Consider the following 20,179-nt stretch of genomic DNA (forward strand, 5'->3'; position numbering starts at 1 on the left):
AAAACTATGAATGAACACGTGTGGAGTTATGTACTTAACAAAAAAAAGGTGAAATAACTAAAACATGTTTTATATTCTACTTTCTTCAAAATAGCCACCCTGTGCTCTGATTACTGCTTTGCACACTCTTGGCATTCTCTCGATGAGCTTCAAGAGGTAGTCACCGGAAATGGTTTTCACTTCGCAGGTGTGCTTGAAGCTCATCGAGAGAATGCCAGGAGTGTGCAAAGCAGTAATCAGAGCAAAGGGTGGCTATTTTGAAGAAACTAGAATATAAAACATGTTTTCAGTTATTTCACCTTTTTTTTGTTAAGTACATAACTCCACACGTGTTCATTCATAGTTTTGATGCCTTCAGTGACAATCTGCAATGTCATGAAAATAAAGAAAACACATTGAATGAGGAGAAGGTGTGTCCAAACGTTTGGCCTGTACTGTATATATATACATATATATACATTTGTTTAATTTTTTCAGAGGGAAAATTCAGATTTTTAGCACAATCCCATTCAAGGGCAGACATACATTACAGGGAGACTGAACAGGACTGTCAATCGCCCCGAAGGGATTCAAGGGGTGGTGAAGGCGTGGGTGTGTGTGCATATGCTCATTGTCCAGAGTGTAGTGTTGTTGTGTCTATAGGACTGGAGTCGCTCTGCAGGCGTTACGAGCAGAGTTCAACTCACAGGTGTTGTTGAAGGAGGGAGGTCAGAGCGGCTAACTCTGAGGTGTCCTCGGGGGATGTTTTTAGAACAGCCTTCTTCTGATACATATATATGTATATATATATCAGTTATAAAAAGTTTTTAAATAAGTCATTCATTCACACACACACACATATATATATATATATATATATACATACAGTCGTGGTCAAAGGTTTGCATACACTTGTAAAGAACATAATGTCATGGCTGTCTTGAGATTCCAATAATTTCTGCAACTCGTATTTTTTTGTGATAGAGTGATTGGAGCACATACTTGTTGGTCACAAAAACATTCATGAAGTTTGGTTCTTTTATGAATTTATTATGGGTCTACTGAAAATGTGAGCAAATCTGCTGGGTCAAAAGTATACATACAGCAATGTTAATATTTGCTTACGTGTCCTTTGGCAAGTTTCACTGCAATAAGGTGCTTTTGGTAGCCATCTACAAGCTTCTGGCAAACTTCTGGTTGAATTTTTTACCACTCCTCTTGATAAAATTGGTGCAGTTCAGCTAAATGTGTTGGTTTTTCTGACATGGACTTGTTTCTTCAGCATTGTCCACACATTTAAGTCAGGCCATTCTAAAACCTCAATTCTAGCCTGATTTAGCCATTCCTTTACCACTTTTGACATGTGTTCGGGGTCATTGTCCTGTTGGAACACACAACTGCGCCCAAGACCCATGATTTTAGGTTGTCCTGAAGAATTTGGAGGTAATACTCCTTTTTCATTGTCCCATTTACTCTCTGTAAAGCACCAATTCCATTGGCAGCAAAACAGGCCCAGAGCATAATACTACCACCACCATGCTTGATGGTAGGCTGGTGTTCCTGGGATTAAAGGCCTCACCTTTTCTCCTCCAAACATATCGCTGGGTATTGAGGCCAAACATCTCAATTTTTGTTTTATCTGACATCACATGGACAAACCTCCTATAGGAAAGTTCTGTGGTCAGGCGCAGTTGGGTGTTCCAACGAGACCATGTCAGAAAACCAACAAATTTAGCTGAACTGCACCAATTTTGTCAAGAGGAGTGGTCAAAAGTTAAACCAGAAGCTTGTGGATGGCTACCAAAAGTGCCTTATTGCAGTGAAACTTGCCAAGGGACATGTAACCAAATATTAACATTGCAGATTTGGTCACATTTTCAGTAGACCCATAATAAACTCATAAAAGAACCAAACTTCATGAATGTTTTTGTGACCAACAAGTATGCGCTCCAATCACTATATCACAAAAAAATAAGACTTGTAGAAATGATTGTAAACTCAAGACAGCCATGACATTATGTTCTTTACAAGTGTATGTAAACTTGTGACCACGACTGTATTTCCAACGCTTAGATCAACTTCAGATCAATCTGTCGACATTAAGTCGATTTTTATTTTTTTGATGTTCATGACGTTTTTGTTAAAGAAAACCCTGTTTTATGGCAAAAACACAAAGCATCAACATTTGCCCCAAAAATGTCCAAAGTGGTATATTTGATGTGAAGTGTTCGGAACCTTAAATAGGTAAATAATTCACAACAACATTGGTTTGTGTTCATTATTATGCGATGAGGTGGCGACTTGTCCAGGGTGTACCCCGCCTTCCACCCGAATGCAGCTGAGATAGGCTCCAGCACCCCCCGCCACCTCAAAAGGGACAAGCGGTAGAAAATGGATGGATGGATGGATTATTTAAGCAATGACAGTTTAAAAAACATCCCATTAAAATTCTCAGGTATCCAAAAGGACCCCACTCATAAAAGTGTTAAAAATAAGTCACATTTGTTTTTTGCTTTCAACACTTAAAGAAAAGATCATCTTCAGATCCATCTGTCGGTTATATGTTTTAATTATTGTTTTAGTTTTGTCAAAAACAAAATATGTACTATTTGTATATATATACACTACCGTTCAAAAGTTTGGGGTCACATTAAAATGTCCTTATTTTTCAATGAAGATAACTTTAAACTAGTCTTAACTTTAAAGAAGTACACTCTATACCAGGAGTCACCAACCTTTTTGAAAGCAAGAGCTACTTCTTGGGTAGTGATTAATGCGAAGGGCTACCAGTTTGATACACACTTAAATAAATTGCCAGAAATAGCCAATTTGCTCAATTTACCTTTAACTCTATGTTATTATTAATAATTAATGATATTTACACTTAATTGAACGGTTTAAAAGAGGAGAAAACACGAAAAAAATGACAATTAAATTTTGAAACATAGTTTATCTTCAATTTCGACTCTTTAAAATTCAAAATTCAACCGAAAAAAAGAAGAGAAAAACTTAAAAAAAGAATTTATGGAACATCATTAGTAATTTTTCCTGATTAAGATTAATTTTAGAATTTTGATGACATGTTTTAAATAGGTTAAAATCCAATCTACACTTTGTTAGAATATATAACAAATAGGACCAAGCTATATTTCTAACAAAGACAAATCATTATTTCTTCTAGATTTTCCAGAACAAAAATTTTAAAAGAAATTCAAAAGACTTTGAAATAAGATTTAAATTTGATTCTACAGATTTTCTAGATTTGCCAAAATAATTTTTTTGAATTTTAATCATAATAAGTTTGAAGAAATATTTCACAAATATTCTTCGTTGAAAAAACAGAAGCTAAAATGAAGAATTAAATTAAAATGTATTTATTATTATTTACAATAAAAAAAAATAATTTACTTGAACATTGATTTAAATTGTCAGGAAAGAAGAGGAAGGAATTCAAAAGGTAAAAAGGTATATGTGTTTAAAAATCCTAAAATAATTTTTAAGGTTGTATTTTTTCTCTAAAATTGTCTTTCTGAAAGTTATAAGAAGCAAAGTAAAAAAAATTATGAATTTATTTAAACAAGTGAAGACCAAGTCTTTCAAATATTTTCTTGGATTTTCAAATTCTATTTTAGTTTTGTCTCTCTTAGAATTAAAAATGTTGGGCAAAGCGAGACCAGCTTGCTAGTAAATAAATACAATTTAAAAAATAGAGGCAGCTCACTGGTAAGTGCTGCTATTTGAGCTATTTTTAGAACAGGCCAGCGGGCTACTCATCTGGTCCTTACTGGCTACCTGGTGCCCGCGGGCACCGCGTTGGTGACCCCTGCTCTATACATTGCTAATGTGGTAAATGACTATTCTAGCTGCAAATGTCTGCTCTTTGGTGCAATATCTACATAGGTGTATAGAGGCCCATTTCCAGCAACTATCACTCCAGTGTTCTAATGGTACAATGTGTTTGCTCATTGGCTCAAAAGGCTAATTGATGATTAGAAAACCCTTGTGCAATCATGTTCACACATCTGAAAACAGTTTAGCTCGTTACAGAAGCTACAAAACTGAGCTTCCTTTGAGCAGATTGAGTTTCTGGAGCATCACATTTGTGGGGTCAATTAAACGCTCAAAATGGCCAGAAAAAGAGAACTTTCATCTGAAACTCGACAGTCTATTCTTGTTTAGAAATGAAGGCTATTCCACAAAATTGTTTGGGTGACCCCAAACTTTTGAACGGTAGTGTGTGTGTATATATATATATATATATATATATATATATATATATATATATATATATATATATATATATATATATATATATATATATATATATATATATATATATATTACCAATGACAGTTTTAAAGAAAAAACAGCCTGTGGCAGCTTTATGTTATTGTAATCAACATTGCAACTTTTCGTCGTGACATTTATATGCTCTTTTATTCCACTTTTTCATATGTATATTTTTTTATAGTATTTTTAGAATGTGGCGAAAAAATTAGCTGCGGGCCGCAAATGGCCCACGGGCTTCACTTTGGACACCCTGATATAGTGCATAGTTGTTTTTTTAAATCCCATCATATTCAATGCAATGATATTTTGGGTATAAGAGAGGCAGCAGAGCATCACTTTATCCTTCATTCATTGCAAAATGAAAACAGAGGGAGCAAAAGAGAGAGAGGTGCTATGGGAGGTATTAGGGGTGGAGATATGGTGGATGTGCAGCTCCATCCCTAAGCTTCCCTTCCCACAGACCTACTGCGCACAATATAGCCCCTTTTCGCATGCACACGACCGGACCCACCCAGCACCAGCACCACGCCCACCCCGCACTCTCGCAGCCCAGGTGGGGAGCGCGCACTTCGGCCTCGGGATGCAGCGTCTCGCCCTCGGCGCACGGCCAGTGGAGCTCGGAGCTGGAGCACTTTAAAAACAGGGCACCTGGACCTTTTTTTTTTTTTTAACAGACTTTTTTGGGTGATTTAACAAAAAGAAAAGAGGAAAAAAAAAAAAAAAGATAAGAAGGAGTGAAGACAAAGTTGCGTTCAATGCGCAAACATGCTCATCATCTCGTCTCGCAGCGCGCTGCTGTCCGTCTACTACCCGCAGATCTTCCTCATCCTCACCAGCGGCAGCTACCTGTACGTTCCTTTACCCCACTTACGCATCACTTTCAGCTACTTTTGCACTGAAATAAAGCGAGTTTTGCGCGTAAATTACGCACAGGAATCCCAGTGGATAACGCAGGTGTTCAACATAAGGCGCACTGGGAAATCTAAGCTATAATTGTGTCCATAATTATCACCTTGTTGCAAGCTAAGTCAACTATATGTTTATTAGTGTCATTTGCAGTGCATGGTGTAAGAGGTGTTTCTAATCATTTGGTGGCATTATTAAAGACTAAAAATAGCATCTTTCTGACTGTCTTTCAACACTATGTCTATCTGCACTTGTAGGACATTGTCCTCGGTAGTGGCTCTGGGCGCCAACATCATCTGCAACAAGATACCAGGACTGGCGCCCCGTCAGCGAGCCCTCTGTCAGAGCCGCCCAGACGCCATCATTGTCATCGGCGAAGGCGCCCAGCTGGGCATTAACGAGTGCCAGTACCAGTTCCGCTACGGCCGGTGGAACTGCTCGGCCCTGGGCGAGAGGACGGTGTTCGGACAAGAGCTGAGAGTAGGTCAGTCCCCCTTTGCACCGATATTAGATTTTTTTAATAGGGGGTATAGGAATTAGACGCATCAATATACAAAACCCAAAACCAGTTAGGTTGGCACATTGTGTAGTTCGTAAATAAAAACAGAATACAATGATTTGCAAATCCTTAATACACTGCAAAGACAAGATATTTAATGTTCGAACTGAGAAACTGGATTTTTATTTATTTTTTTGCAAATAATCATTAACTTAGAATTTAATGGCAGCGACTCATCGACCCCAGAACACTTTTCCACTTTGCGCCGGCGGCGTTTCTGGGTGTTGTTGATAAATGGCTTTGCATAGTAGAGTTTTAACTTGCACTTACAGATGTCGCGACAAACTGTACTGACAGTCGTTTTCTGAAGTGTTCCTGAGCCCATGTGGTGATGTTCTTTACACACTGATGTCGCTTTTTGATGCAGTACCGCCTGAGGGATCGAAGGTCACGGGCATTCAATGTTGGTTTTAGGCCTTGCAGTGATTTCTCCAGATTCTCGGAATCTTTTGAGGATATTACAAACTAGGGCTGTGAATCTTTTGGGTGTCCCACGTTTCGATTCAATATCGATTCTTGGGGTCACGATTCGATTCAATATCGATTTTTTTTTCTTCAATTCAATAGGATTCTCGATTCAAAAACGATATTTTCCCGATTCAAAACGATTCTCTATTCATGGAATACATAGATTTCAGCAGGATCTACCCCAGTCTGCTGACATGCAAGCAGAGTAGTAGATTTTTGTAAAAAGCTTTTATAATTGTAAAGGACAATGTTTTATCAACTGATTGCAATAATGTACATTTGTTTTAACTATTAAATGAACCAAAAATATGGCTTATTTTATCTTTGTGAAAATATTGGACACAGCGTGTTGTCAAGCTTATGAGATGTGATGCAAGTGTAAGCCACTGTGACACTATTGTTTTTTTTTATAAATGTCTAATGATAATGTCAATGAGGGATTTATAATCACTGCTATATTGAAATTGTAACTAATATTGATACTGTTGTTGATAATATTCATTTTTGTTTCACTACTTTTGTGTCGTGTTTGTGTCTCCTCTCAATTGCTGTTTATTGCAGTTCTGAGTGTTGCTGGGTCGGGTTTTGTTTTGGAATTGGATTGCATTGTAATGGTATTGCTGTGTATTGTTTTGTTGGATCGATTAATAAAAAAAAAAATTAAAAATTAAAAAAATAAAAATTAAATAAAATTAAATAAATACATTTAAAAAAATAAATCAATTTTTTAAAAATGAGAATCGATTCTGAATCGCACAACGTGAGAATCGCGATTCGAATTTGAATCGATTTTTTCCCACACCCCTATTACAAACCATAGATAGCTATTGCAAGGAAATCCCTAAATTCCTTGCAATAGCTTGTTGAGAAATGTTGTTCTTAAACTGTTGGACAATTTGCTCACGCATTTGTTCACAAAGTGGTGACCCTCGCCCCATCCTTGTTTGTGAATGACTGAGCATTTCATGGAAGTTGCTTTTATACACAATCATGGCACCCACCTGTTCACCTGTGGGATGTTCCAAATAAGTGTTTGATGAGCATTCCTCAACTTTCTCAAGTCTTTTTTGCCACTTGTGCCAGCTTTTTTGAAACATGTTGCAGGCATCAAATTCCAAATGAGCTAATATTTGCAAAAAATAACAAAGTTGTCCAGATCTAACGTTGTCTTTGCAGTCTATTCAATTGAATATAGGTTGAAAGGGATTCGCAAATCATTGTATTCTGTTTTTATTTACGTGCCAACTTCACTGGTTTTGGGTTTGTATATAGCTTTCTATTTCTGCGCCTTGATATAAAAGTAGGACACAAATTATCCAATTATAACTATAGGTACCTGTTTAAGGGCCAAAACAAGGTATACTCACATATCAAGGGTACAAAAGAAATACGTTTGAGCGTTTACCCAAAAGAGTACAATCTACACTAGTGCAACCCATGAGCTACCTATTGGATTGAAATGTAACGGCATGTACTTGTTCCAGGACCAAAAAACAAATCACGTACACTACCGTTCAAAAGTTTGGGGTCACCCAAACAATTTTGTGGAATAGCCTTCATTTCTAAGAACAAGAATAGACTGTCGAGTTTCTGATGAAAGTTCTCTTTTTCTGGCCATTTTGAGCGTTTAATTGACCCCACAAATGTGATGCTCCAGAAACTCAATCTGCTCAAAGGAAGGTCAGTTTTGTAGCTTCTGTAACGAGCTAAACTGTTTTCAGATGTGTGAACATGATTGCACAAGGGTTTTCTAAGCATCAATTAGCCTTCTGAGCCAATGAGCAAACACATTGTACCATTAGAACTAGGGATGTCCGATAATATCGGCCTGCCGATATTATCGGCCGATAAATGCATTAAAATGTAATATCGGAAATTATCGGTATCGGTTTTTTTATTATCGGTATCGTTTTTAAAAAAAAATTAAATCAACATAAAAAACACAAGATACACTTACAATTAATGCACCAACCCAAAAAACCTCCCTCCTCATTCACACAAAAGGGTTGTTTCTTTCTGTTATTAATATTCTGGTTCCTACATTATATATCAATATATATCAATACAGTCTGCAAGGGATACAGTCCGTAAGCACACATGATTGTACGTGCTGCTGGTCCACTAATAGTACTAACCTTCAACAGTTAATGCTACTCATTTTCATTAATTACTAGTTTCTATGCAACTGTTTTTATATTGTTTTACTTTCTTTTTTATTCAAGAAAATGTTTTTAATTTATTTTATTTTATAAGTTTTTTTTAAAAAGTACCTTATCTTCACCATACCTGGTTGTCCAAATTAGACATAATAATGTGTTAATTCCACGACTGTATATATCGGTTGATATCGGTATCGGTTGATATCGGTAATTAAAGAGTTGGACAACATCGGAATATCGGATATCGGCAAAAAGCCATTATCGGACATCCCTAAATAGAACACTGGAGTGATAGTTGCTGGAAATGGGCCTCTATACACCTATGTAGATATTGCACCAAAAACCAGACATTTGCAGCTAGAATAGTCATTTACCACATTAGCAATGTATAGAGTGTATTTCTTTCAAGTTAAGACTAGTTTAAAGTTATCTACATTGAAAAGTACAGTGCTTTTCCTTCAAAAATAAGGACATTTCAATGTGACCCCAAACTTTTGAACGGTAGTGTATATTCACAACTTATAAAAGTGTAGAGGGTACAAACGCAGTAACTTTTGACGATACACTAAATCGGTAAAAACTCATGTAGACCCTTACAATACAATCTCTGTTATTAATGCACCTTACTTACTACACAAATCACATTACAGAAAAAATGGCGTGGACTTTAAAGGGTGCCTTGAGGAACGCCTCAGTTATGTAAATCACAAGTCTGGACCCCAGTGTTCTGTGTTTGCTAGGAAGATTAAAATGTCAATTTGTTTACAGTGGTCCAAGTTTCTCCGTACAACAGGAGCAATTTAGTGTTTTGCACAATTTTGCAGAAGGTCCTTAAAAACAGCAGAGCGCTCCTGTAACACTGACAAAATAAATAGACCAAAGTCAAATGTCTACTGTAGAAGACGCTGGTTCTCCCAAATATACAAAATAAGACTAATAGTGAAGGGAAAGTCCGGCCTCAGCTTTCTGGACATGTTGCCCCCAAAACTTTTTTGTTGAAGATCGCTGGTCTACACTATTGTACAAGTACAGGGGTAGGGTACCATGACCTTAGCCCATACTCATGGCAATCTCTGATGTCAGAACGTCTAGTGACTGAGCACGACAGCATCGAGTGTAGCTCACAAGAGGACGGCGAGAAGTTTTGACAGAAGTTTGTCAAAGAAACATCAACTAGACAAAGGATTTAGTCACTTCTTCTTCCCACAGAAGCCCCCCACATGTGAGACCCTTACATAAATTGCATTGCAATGTGAAAATATTTTGTTGCGGCCTTTGCTGCGGCTTTGGACCCGTGTTTAATCTAGCAGTTCTGGAAGCCATCACTTTTGTTCCAGGGAGACAGACATCTGGATCCCTTTGCTTTCTTCCCTTTTGTCAAGAGGAAATGTCTTCTTTCACTTTGTGGTGTGTAAAGCGGATGAGAGCACACGCTGGACCCAGCTTGGAGACATGTTAAGAACCTTTCTCGGAGGACTGTATATCATAACGAGGACTCGACTACGGGCAAAATTGGTCCATTCAGGCTCTTTCGTGTCGCTTAATCCATGGCACTTCATTTGCTTGACCACGGGGCCTTTAAACTCATTAAGCGCTGAGAAAGAGCGCGGAGAATCATGCTAACCACTAATTGAAGTCAGGCCCGGCAGCTGGATGGCAACAATGCACTGCTGTACAATCCAAACAAATCACGGCGGGTGTACAATATATCCGGATTGTACAGATTTAGCCTGATGAGAGAGGACTTGAGTTTGTTATTAGTTATGCATGGAGGGGGGTGGGAACCGCAGGACTGATGGTTTCACTTTGTCACGTTGGAAGGAAGCCATTAGAATCTCTCCTATACACAAGACGCCATGCATTAATACCGCGGCCTGTTGAGCGCACGCATTACGCTGATTGGCGCGGGGGGCCGCTATCCTGTTACACCGACCTACCGTGGTGCCAGTAAATTAATTTCCCCCTGCACCTCAGCACGCCATAAATACGAAGGGTGTTTATTCTCAATTTCAAATGGTGACACAGCAAAGAAACGGGCACATGTCAGTCAAGCTCAAACCACAGAGGGCTCCGGCGCTGTGGTATCGCTTGCAAAAACAATGTGGACCGCCTAAGACAGACTCAGCAAGACATTTAAGCTGTGTGAGAAATTCCATTGATGAAAAACATAAAACATATCCAAATCTGCCGGTCAGCCAGTAGATGTCACCCATGTTTGCCTCAAGTTTGGACAACAACAGAAGCGGAACTGCTGATGACTTCAGCCTGAAGTTGTGGACAATAAGGTTCAATGTAGGGGTATCCTTGAAGAGGCTCAGTGGTTTACTATGTGGGCAACACATTTCTCAAGAAATAATTGGAAGGAATTTAGACATTACACATCTGCAAACCATAATATCCATAAAACATCCAGGGAATGCATAAAAATCACCCCACGTAAAGCAGAAACCAACTGCACAGTCCATTGAGGATATTACTACTCGGGCTTGGGAGGACTTTGGAAAAGTGTTCTAAGCAAAAGGCAATCCGTCGCTGCGTCTACAAACGCCACGCAAAAGGGAAAGCCGTATATCAATAACGTCCACGAGCCAGTTCTGGGCTGTCTGAGATGACGCAAAGTGGAAAAGTCCGCTGTGGTCATACGAGTCCGTGTTTCAAAATTGGTTTTGGAAAATCTAGGCTCGAAGAGGAGCGTCCAGATCCTTTCCCGATACACAGCGAGAAAAGTCAGCATCCGTGATGGTATGACAGCGTTTTGGTGGCCTACGGCATCATGGGTAATTAAAAACCTTCAGCACCCGTCAGTGCTACACGGAGTCTGCATGGATCCAGATGACGTCTTCTAATCTAAGCCACATTCGGAGTGTTGCAGCGAGTCCATTATGGAGCACCAACTTGGAGCAGCACTCACATTGAATTCATTCAAATGACCGTATTGACCCAAATATAAGATAATATTTATTTTTTTAACCCAGAAAACAAACAAGTCTTCTTATATACGAGGTCTAGAGATTTATGGCGGGGCCAAAGAACTTCTCCACAGCGCGTCAGAGCTTTTCTCCCGGTCACTCTTGAAATAATACTGAAAATGGTTGAGCAGTTAAGAATTATGACATCATTTTGTCATTGGTAGAGCGGTCGTCCAAAAAACCTTTAGGGTTTTACCAGCTTAGCCACTGCCGTAGTGTCCTTGAGCAAGACACGTCACCCACCTTGCTCTCAGTGCCACCCACACTAGTATGGAGGACTACAGGCGGAAATTAGAAACTACAGAGGAACCTCGATTTACCAACACCACTATTTGCAAACTTTTCGGTTTACGAAGCTTTAGATCGTGCCAAATATGCCTCAAGTGTACAAACCGTGTCTCTGTGTACGAAAGTGTCATTCATTCATTTGACACATTAGTTACTCGATGTGGGTTCAAAAAAGGTAACAAACCAGCCTGGAAAGAAGGAGGGATTCGCTGTGGATTTAAACTTAGAGAAAAGAGGGAACCCACACACACTTCCCCTCCTCTCTCTCCCTGCACTCCATTCTCCACCTTGTGACGGCACGTCGTCTACTGTTTGCGAACAGCAAAGTAAAAATTGACTTTTCCAAAAATATATATGTATTATTGAAGCAACACATATACTGTAAAGCAGGGGTCACCAACCATTTTGAAAGCAAGAGCTACTTCTTGGGTAGTGATTAATGCGAAGGGCTACCAGTTTGATACACACTTAAATAAATTGCCAGAAATAGCCAATTTGCTCAATTTACCTTTAACTCTATGTTATTATTAATAATTAATGATATTTACACTTAATTGAACGGTTTAAAAGAGGAGAAAACACGAAAAAAATGACAATTAAATTTTGAAACATAGTTTATCTTCAATTTCGACTCTTTAAAATTCAACCGAAAAAAAGAAGAGAAGAACTAGCTAATTCGAATCTTTTTGAAAAAATAAAAAAAAAGAATTTATGGAACATCATTAGTAATTTTTCCTGATTAAGATTAATTTTAGAATTTTGATGACATGTTTTAAATAGGTTAAAATCCAATCTGCACTTTGTTAGAATATATAACAAATATGACCAAACTATATTTCTAACAAAGACAAATCATTATTTCTTCTAGATTTTCCAGAACAAAAATTTTAAAATAATTTCAAAAGACTTTGAAATAAGATTTAAATTTGATTCTACAGATTTTCTAGATTTGCCAGAATAATTTTTTTGAATTTTAACCATAAGTTTGAAGAAATATTTCACAAATATTCTTCGTCGATAAAACAGAAGCTAAAATGAAGAATTAAATTAAAATGTATTTATTATTCTTTACAATAAAAAAAAAAAAATTACTTGAACATTGATTTAAATTGTCAGGAAAGTAGAGGAAGGAATTTAAAAGGTAAAAAGGTATATGTGTTTAAAAATCCTAAAATCATTTTCAAGGTTGTATTTTTTCTCTAAAATTGTCTTTCTGAAAGTTATAAGAAGCAAAGTAAAAAAAATTATGAATTTATTTAAACAAGTGAAGACCAAGTCTTTCAAATATTTTCTTGGATTTTCAAATTCTATTTGAGTTTTGTCTCTCTTAGAATCAAAAATGTCGGGCAAAGCGAGACCAGCTTGCTAGCAAATAAATAAAATTAAAAAAATAGAGACAGCTCACTGGTAAGTGCTGCTATTTGAGCTATTTTTAGAACAGGCCAGCGGGCTACTCATCTGGTCCTTACGGGCTACCTGGTGACCCCCTGCTGTAAAGTGTCTTCAAAGTGTGTATTATTTTACCAAAATAGGGACTTTTGTCAAGGTGAGAACCAATTATTCATATTTACTGTACATTGTTTCTTAAGGGGAACTCTGTTTCATTATACAAACTTTTCAATTTACAAACCACGTTCAAAGGCCAATTAAGTTTGTACATCTGGCTCATTTACAGTGGTAAAGCAGATTCTCTATTACTGTGCATTATAATAACGCCTCATAATTGTCTTTGATTTTTGTCTAAAACTGCATTTTTCCAAAAATGTGTCAAGCAAAAAAAGTTCTTATATTTCGGTCAATACGATATTTTCTACTCAGGTAGCAGAGAGGCAGCCTTCACGTATGCCATCACGGCGGCCGGCGTGGCCCACGCGGTCACCACGGCCTGCAGCCAGGGCAACCTGAGCCAGTGCGGCTGCGACCGCGACAAGCAAGGCTACCACGACCGCGAGCAGGGCTGGAAGTGGGGGGGCTGCTCGGCCGACGTCAAGTACGGCGTGGAGTTCTCGCGCCGCTTTGTGGATGCCCGGGAGATTAAGAAAAACGCACGGCGTTTGATGAACCTGCACAACAACGAGGCAGGCAGGAAGGTAAGGGATTAATCTATCGACGCACACCAAGAGGGTACCAAAAAATATGAATACAAGTTTTTGACAATGGAAAAAATGCATAGCGTACCAAACATTACTCCTTGGCGAAATGGGAGTGCAGTTGTAAAATCTCACAAACACCTCTCACATTCCAACAACCATATGTATCTTCTTAAAGGGGACCTATTGTGCAAAACAAACTTTTGTTACCTATTGGTACCTGGTTTTGTGACGTCAGCGGATATTTCCGTGTATGGTAGAAGTTTACGCAGTCGAAGTGGAGCCACGTAAATAAGACGGCCCACAAAACGGCGCACCACGAAAAGTAGGTCAGAAAGCGGATTCAAGATGGTCTGTAAAACATAAATCCATGCAACATTTTGACCAAAGAACCACCATTACGTTATGTTGACCACAAGGAAGTGTTTTAAATGTAGAAAAAAAAATCATAATACGAGCACTTTAAGGTACAATAACAGAGAACTGAATATACTTTAGAGTAGTCAGGGTTTATTAAATAACAGCCAATATTGTCTAAATCTGGGGTTCTTAACCTTTTCCATTATAGAGGTTACCATTGACACTGAATTCGTAATCTTATCCTTGATTGTATTTGTATTCAATATTTCAATCTCACTTATTTACAGTTTAACAGGATACACCTTATCACAAAAATTATTATTTATATACAGTATGGACTTAGGTCAGACTGATTATAAAAATAAATACTAGTCAAATATACTGCACATGAAGGGACTCAAAATTGATTAAAAATAAATGGACATATAATTACGCAGTTCTGAAACAAATACATTCTGACTAAATGAATAATTTAAAAAAATGTAAAAATGTAAAAAATAAAATAAAATAAAATAAAATAATACAATATATATATACACATACATATATATATATGTACCGTAATTTCCGGACTATAAGCCGCACCTGGCTATAAGCCGCACCAGCTAAATTTAAGGGAAAATACAGATCGCTCCATATATAAGCCACACCCGACTATAAGCCGCAGGGTTTTGATGTGTAATTAGCGTAGTATATAGGGGTTCCTGCTATCACGGAGGGGATTGTCGGGACAGAGATGACTGTTTGGGAGCGCAAAGCGTCCCATTTATTAACAATAAATCTTTCAATCATTCAATCAAACTTTCACATCTTTGACATGGCGAACAGCATTCGTGCAGAGTACAAATAATACAACGGTGCAAAGTAATACAAAGTGCTCGCCTGTACGTTATCAAAATAACCAGCCTACCGGTATATGAAAAGTCAGTCTTTAATCATTGTGTCATCGTCTTCCTCCTGCGTACTAAAACCACCGAAATCCTCTTCGTCGGTGTCGGAGAAGAACAGGCCGTAAATAAGCCGCACCCTTGTATAAGCCGCAGGGACCAGAACTAGGGGGAAAAGTAGCGGCTTATAGTCCGGAAATTACGGTATATGTTTCAATACAATTTAGGAGCAAATGAAAATACCGCTTCACCACTTAAATTTAGTCATCATTTTTGTGCTGAAGAAACTTCTCTATGACTATAGCTCCAGACTTCTTCTGTTTGATATTGTCATTACTGCCACAAGTGATGTAAAAGTGTATTACAAGAGGCCCTCTCGGGGCCCTATGGTTAAGAAACACTAGTCTAAATATCAGGCACCACAAGTGAGTCTTGCCTGCAGTCAAGCATGTTGTCGATGTCTCCAACCCACCACCACTTAGCATACACACAAACACAAATGTTTCAAATATTGGCCTCAAACGAATTACCCATCGAAAGCAACTGCTTTGTGTACAAATAAGTAGTGATTTGAAATGATGTTTCTCTCATTGTATCTTCTGACCAGCAAGCATGCGTACACAATTACAATGTGAGAAAGTTCCTTGTATATTAACATACAGTAAGCACGTAGACAACCACAACGTGAGGAAGTTCGCGCTGTGTATTAATGTACAGTAAGCATTGTAGACAATCACAACGTGAGGAAGTTCACGTTGTGTATTAATGTACAGTAAGCATTGTAGACAATCACAACGTGAGGAAGTTCACGCTGTGTATTAATGTACAGTAAGCATTGTAGACAATCACAACGTGAGGAAGTTCACATTGACGCTAACAATGGTGGCATACATTTTCGTTTTCATCACCGCTCAAACAGGAATATTGATTTTGGTGAAAACAAAGGTTGCGTTTTCACCGCCAAACTAAGATGAGTCGTGCCTGACTACCAACCAGCACGTCTGTAAAACACAATTCCACAGCAAACATGACGTGGTAGCGAAATTCCATAGACCCCATTATCCAGTTACGCTATTGGTGGCATTTTTTGAGGAAGCAGCCAAATTCGACATAACACCGGCATGGGGATCTGCAGTTCAGTTAAGAGCGAATTCTAACATGTTGTGACATAGCTGGCAACACAAGTGAATACGGCACTAAGTGGACATACCTAAAATGTGTTATCTAGCGCTGCCTTAATCCTCTTGGGCGTGGAACTCACCAAAACAGCACAGTTTGTGACTGGAATCCTCTTCTACTCCTCAATGACATCACCATCTTCGTTACTTCAGGGTCCGGAGGAGACATTCTTGGCCAGTCCGTCACCTTCATCTTATTTAGCAGAGGCACTTGATCCTCTTGAGAGGTGTGCTTGGGCTCGCTATGTCGGGAAACTGCTGTGCAGCCCAGTGTCTGCTTCACAATGCCACAGTAAATGATTCATGTATAACGAACCATAGCTCTTCAGTGCTGGCCGAACTCATGCAACCCCAGAGCATGATGCTACCACCATTACGGACTGTAGGCAAGACACAGTGGTTATTTAGACAATAATAGCTGCGTGTTTGGGTGGATGTTAAAGCTATACTGCGATACAAGCTCCACACTGACGCCACTCTCTACGTTATCAGGTCCTGGAAGAAAGGATGAAGCTGGAGTGCAAGTGTCACGGCGTGTCTGGTTCCTGCACCACTAAGACCTGCTGGATCACCCTCCCAAAGTTCAGAGAGATCGGTTACCTGCTAAAGGAGCGTTACGGCGCCGCCATTCAAGTGGAGCCGGTCCATGCGTCCCGCCTCCGCCAACCTTCCTTTCTACGCCTCAAAGAGGGTCGGGGATACCAGAAGCCCGCCGACACCGACCTGGTGTACCTGGAGCGCTCGCCCAACTACTGCGAGGAGGACAGGGCCACGGGGAGCACGGGGACGCGGGGCAGACTGTGCAACGGCACCTCGGCGTACACTGACGGCTGCAACGTGATGTGCTGCGGCCGGGGGTACGACACGCTCCACTACACGAGGGTCTGGCAGTGCAACTGCAAGTTCCACTGGTGCTGCTTTGTCAAGTGCAACATCTGCAGTGAGAAATCGGAGGTTTTTACCTGCAACTAGAGAGAGGGATGAAAAGGAAGTATTTATTCGACATTTTGCACATTTTGACATCCTATTTGAAATTCTTTATGAAGGACGGTGAGGGAAGGCTTTGGGCCGGAGTTGCTGGTCTTAAGCATCCTGCAAGAGAAAGGATTTGTTTTGAAAAGCCAAATAAAAAATGTCACAGACGGAAGGCGAACAATTCTGCTACACAGGATTGGGATCATGCAAGGGGTCAAAAGCTGGAATAAGACTCACACTGTATTCTGTTTGAACACTGAAATGAAAACTCAATATTTATGTTAGATTTATAGCAGGGGGAAACAACAACTCACCGTTTTTCTTCTCGGCTGTTGCAAAATCTGTCATTTGCAGACATTATCGGTAAGCTTTCATACATGAAGTCAGGGGTGTCCAATGTGTGGCCCAATGGCAGTTTTTGACCCCGCAACTGTTTCTTTACTGGCCCTCTGAATATTCAAAATATAAAATTAATTAATGAATGAGATATATACTATATCTTTATATATTAACTTTGTGTCACATGACACTAATGTCCAAACATTTTCCACTAAAGGCAACAAACTGAAAAATGAAAGCATGAGGGGGCATTTTGATAGCTTTCATTTTCAAAACCAAAACAATATATACATATATATTTTCCTTTTAGGGCTCCCCTCAAGTTTTCCCCAGGGACCCAGACCGGTCGCAGTCATAAAAATGTTAAAAATAAGTCATATACTATATTTTTTATTATTATTACTCAACGCTTAAATCTCCAGATCAATTTCAGGTCTATCTGTCAATATAAAGTAAAAACATTTTTTATGTTTTATGCCTTTTTGTTAAAGAAAATCCTGTTTTTCTGGCAAAAACACAAATAGGCAATATTTTCCCCCAAAATTGTTTTTAAAGTGCAATATTTACGTAGGTCAATAACTCATAACACTATTGATTTATTTATTTTGAAGCAATGACAGTTAAAAAAAATAAATAAATAAATAAAATTATTGGGGATCCAAAAGGGCCCCACTCATAAAGGTGTTTAAAATAAGTCAACATTTTTTTAAAAATTACTTTTAACACGTAAGTCTCTAGATCAACTTCAGATCGCTCTGTCGGTTTTATTATTTTTATGTTTTTTTAAATGTGTTTGTTTTATGCACTTTTTGTAAAAAAATAAATAAATAAATACCTTTTTCGTATAACATAAAAAATGCAAAATATTCCCCCAAAAATATGTAAACGTGGAATATTTGACGTGAAGTAATTAGAGCCTTGAATAAGTAAATAATTCCCAACAACATTGACTTTCATTCATAATAATTTTTTGAGCAATGACAGCTTTAACGGGGGAAAAAAAACAGCCTGCATGGCAGCTTTGTGTTATTAGAGCAAACATTAAAACTTTTTCTCGTTGCATTTCCTAGAGACCTCAGAATAAGGGATTCAAAAATTTCATTTTTCATACATACATACATACATACATATATATACATATATATATATGTATATAAAGAAACATTTAATACTTGAATTTCACATTGCTTTATATATATATATATATATATATATATATATATATATATATATATACACACACACACAACATACATTGCATAGATTAGCCATCAATCCAAGCAATGTATGCTAGAAATAAAAGTAATCATCAAAAGGAAATTAAGACTATAAGTCTATACAACAACAGCTGCTGGTACGTGTAATTTATTTCTATCCCATATTTGTTTCCACTACCGCACCTTAAATTGGAGTCCTTAATCTTGTTATATGGAAATATAGTGACAATAAAGTCCATTCTATTCTATACATACACAGAGAACACATATTTTGTCTTCTTACTCACCATGTCCGTGACATGATGTCTCTTCTTCTGCTTTTTCTTTTGTTCTGATTGCCGCGCTTGACTTTGAGCTGTAATCATTATTATTCCGCCGGAAACGGCGCCCACTGAAGGATGGTGTAGCAATATTGTTGTCCGTGTGGAAATCGGGAGAAATTCTTGAGAATGGTGGCCCCGGGTAATTTTCATGAGGGGCACTGAAATTCGGGACTCTCCCGGGAAAATCGGGAGTTTTGGCAAGTATGTTGCTCTTTTATTCCACTTTTTATATATATATACATATATATATATATATATACACTACCGTTCAAGTTTGGGGTCACATTGTGTAAATGACTATTCTAGCTGCAAATGTCTGGTTTTTGGTGCAATATCTACATTGGTGTATAGAGGCCCATTTCCAGCAACTATCACTCCAGTGTTCTAATGGTACAATGTGTTTGCTCATTGGCTCAGAAGGCTAATTGATGATTAGAAAACCCTTGTGCAATCATGTTCACACATCTGAAAACCGTTTAGCTTGTTACAGAAGCTACAAAACTGACCTTCCTTTGAGCAGATTGAGTTTCTGGAGCATCACATTTGTGGGGTCAATTAAACGCTCAAAATGGCCAGAAAAAGAGAACTTTCATCTGAAACTCGACAGTCTATTCTTGTTCTTAGAAATGAAGGCTATTTCACAAAATTGTTTGGGTGACCCCAAACTTTTGAACGGTAGTGTATATATAATATACATATATATATATATATATATATATATATATATATATATATATATATATATATATATATATGTATATATATATATATTTATATATATACTTATTTATTCTTTTTATCTTATTTTTACAATGTGCCGTTCAAAATTAGCTGCAGGCCTCAAATGGTACCCGGGCCGCACCTTGGACACCACTGCACTGAGCTAATACATTGCTTTGTTCAGACAGCATAGCATATGTCAAACTACATTGATTTGGTTTGAGCATCATTGATGCACAAAAGGTATAGAAAGTGGCCTCGCATTCTTCAACTTTAACACTTGCCGCCCTCTGTAGAATACGTTTGGACACCCCTGTATTGAGCTATTGATTAGGCATAAGGTATGGCAGTTCTATTTTTAGCATCCAAGCTCGTGAGTGTGAACGGCACTTTCCATCCCCGACTGTGCTCATTGTTTTGTCTGCCACGACCAGGTTGGAATACGATGAGCATTCCCATGAATGGCGCGCAC

The 20,179-nt window shown here is 38.2% G+C and overlaps 1 protein-coding gene across 1 annotated transcript; it reads left to right on the forward strand.

The window, feature by feature from the left end:
- The first annotated feature begins 4,930 nt into the window (after positions 1-4,930).
- Positions 4,931-18,597, forward strand: LOC133661371 (protein Wnt-7b-like). Its single transcript, XM_062064529.1, has 4 exons — positions 4,931-5,117; positions 5,433-5,659; positions 13,437-13,708; positions 16,626-18,597. Exons 1-4 carry the CDS (start codon positions 5,035-5,037, stop codon positions 17,103-17,105), a joined length of 1,062 nt encoding a protein of 353 aa, XP_061920513.1. The 5' UTR covers positions 4,931-5,034; the 3' UTR covers positions 17,106-18,597.
- Positions 18,598-20,179: the final 1,582 nt, after the last annotated feature.

The sequence above is a fragment of the Entelurus aequoreus genome, linkage group LG12, assembly GCF_033978785.1.
Source record: "Entelurus aequoreus isolate RoL-2023_Sb linkage group LG12, RoL_Eaeq_v1.1, whole genome shotgun sequence".
Lineage (NCBI taxonomy): Eukaryota > Metazoa > Chordata > Actinopteri > Syngnathiformes > Syngnathidae > Entelurus > Entelurus aequoreus.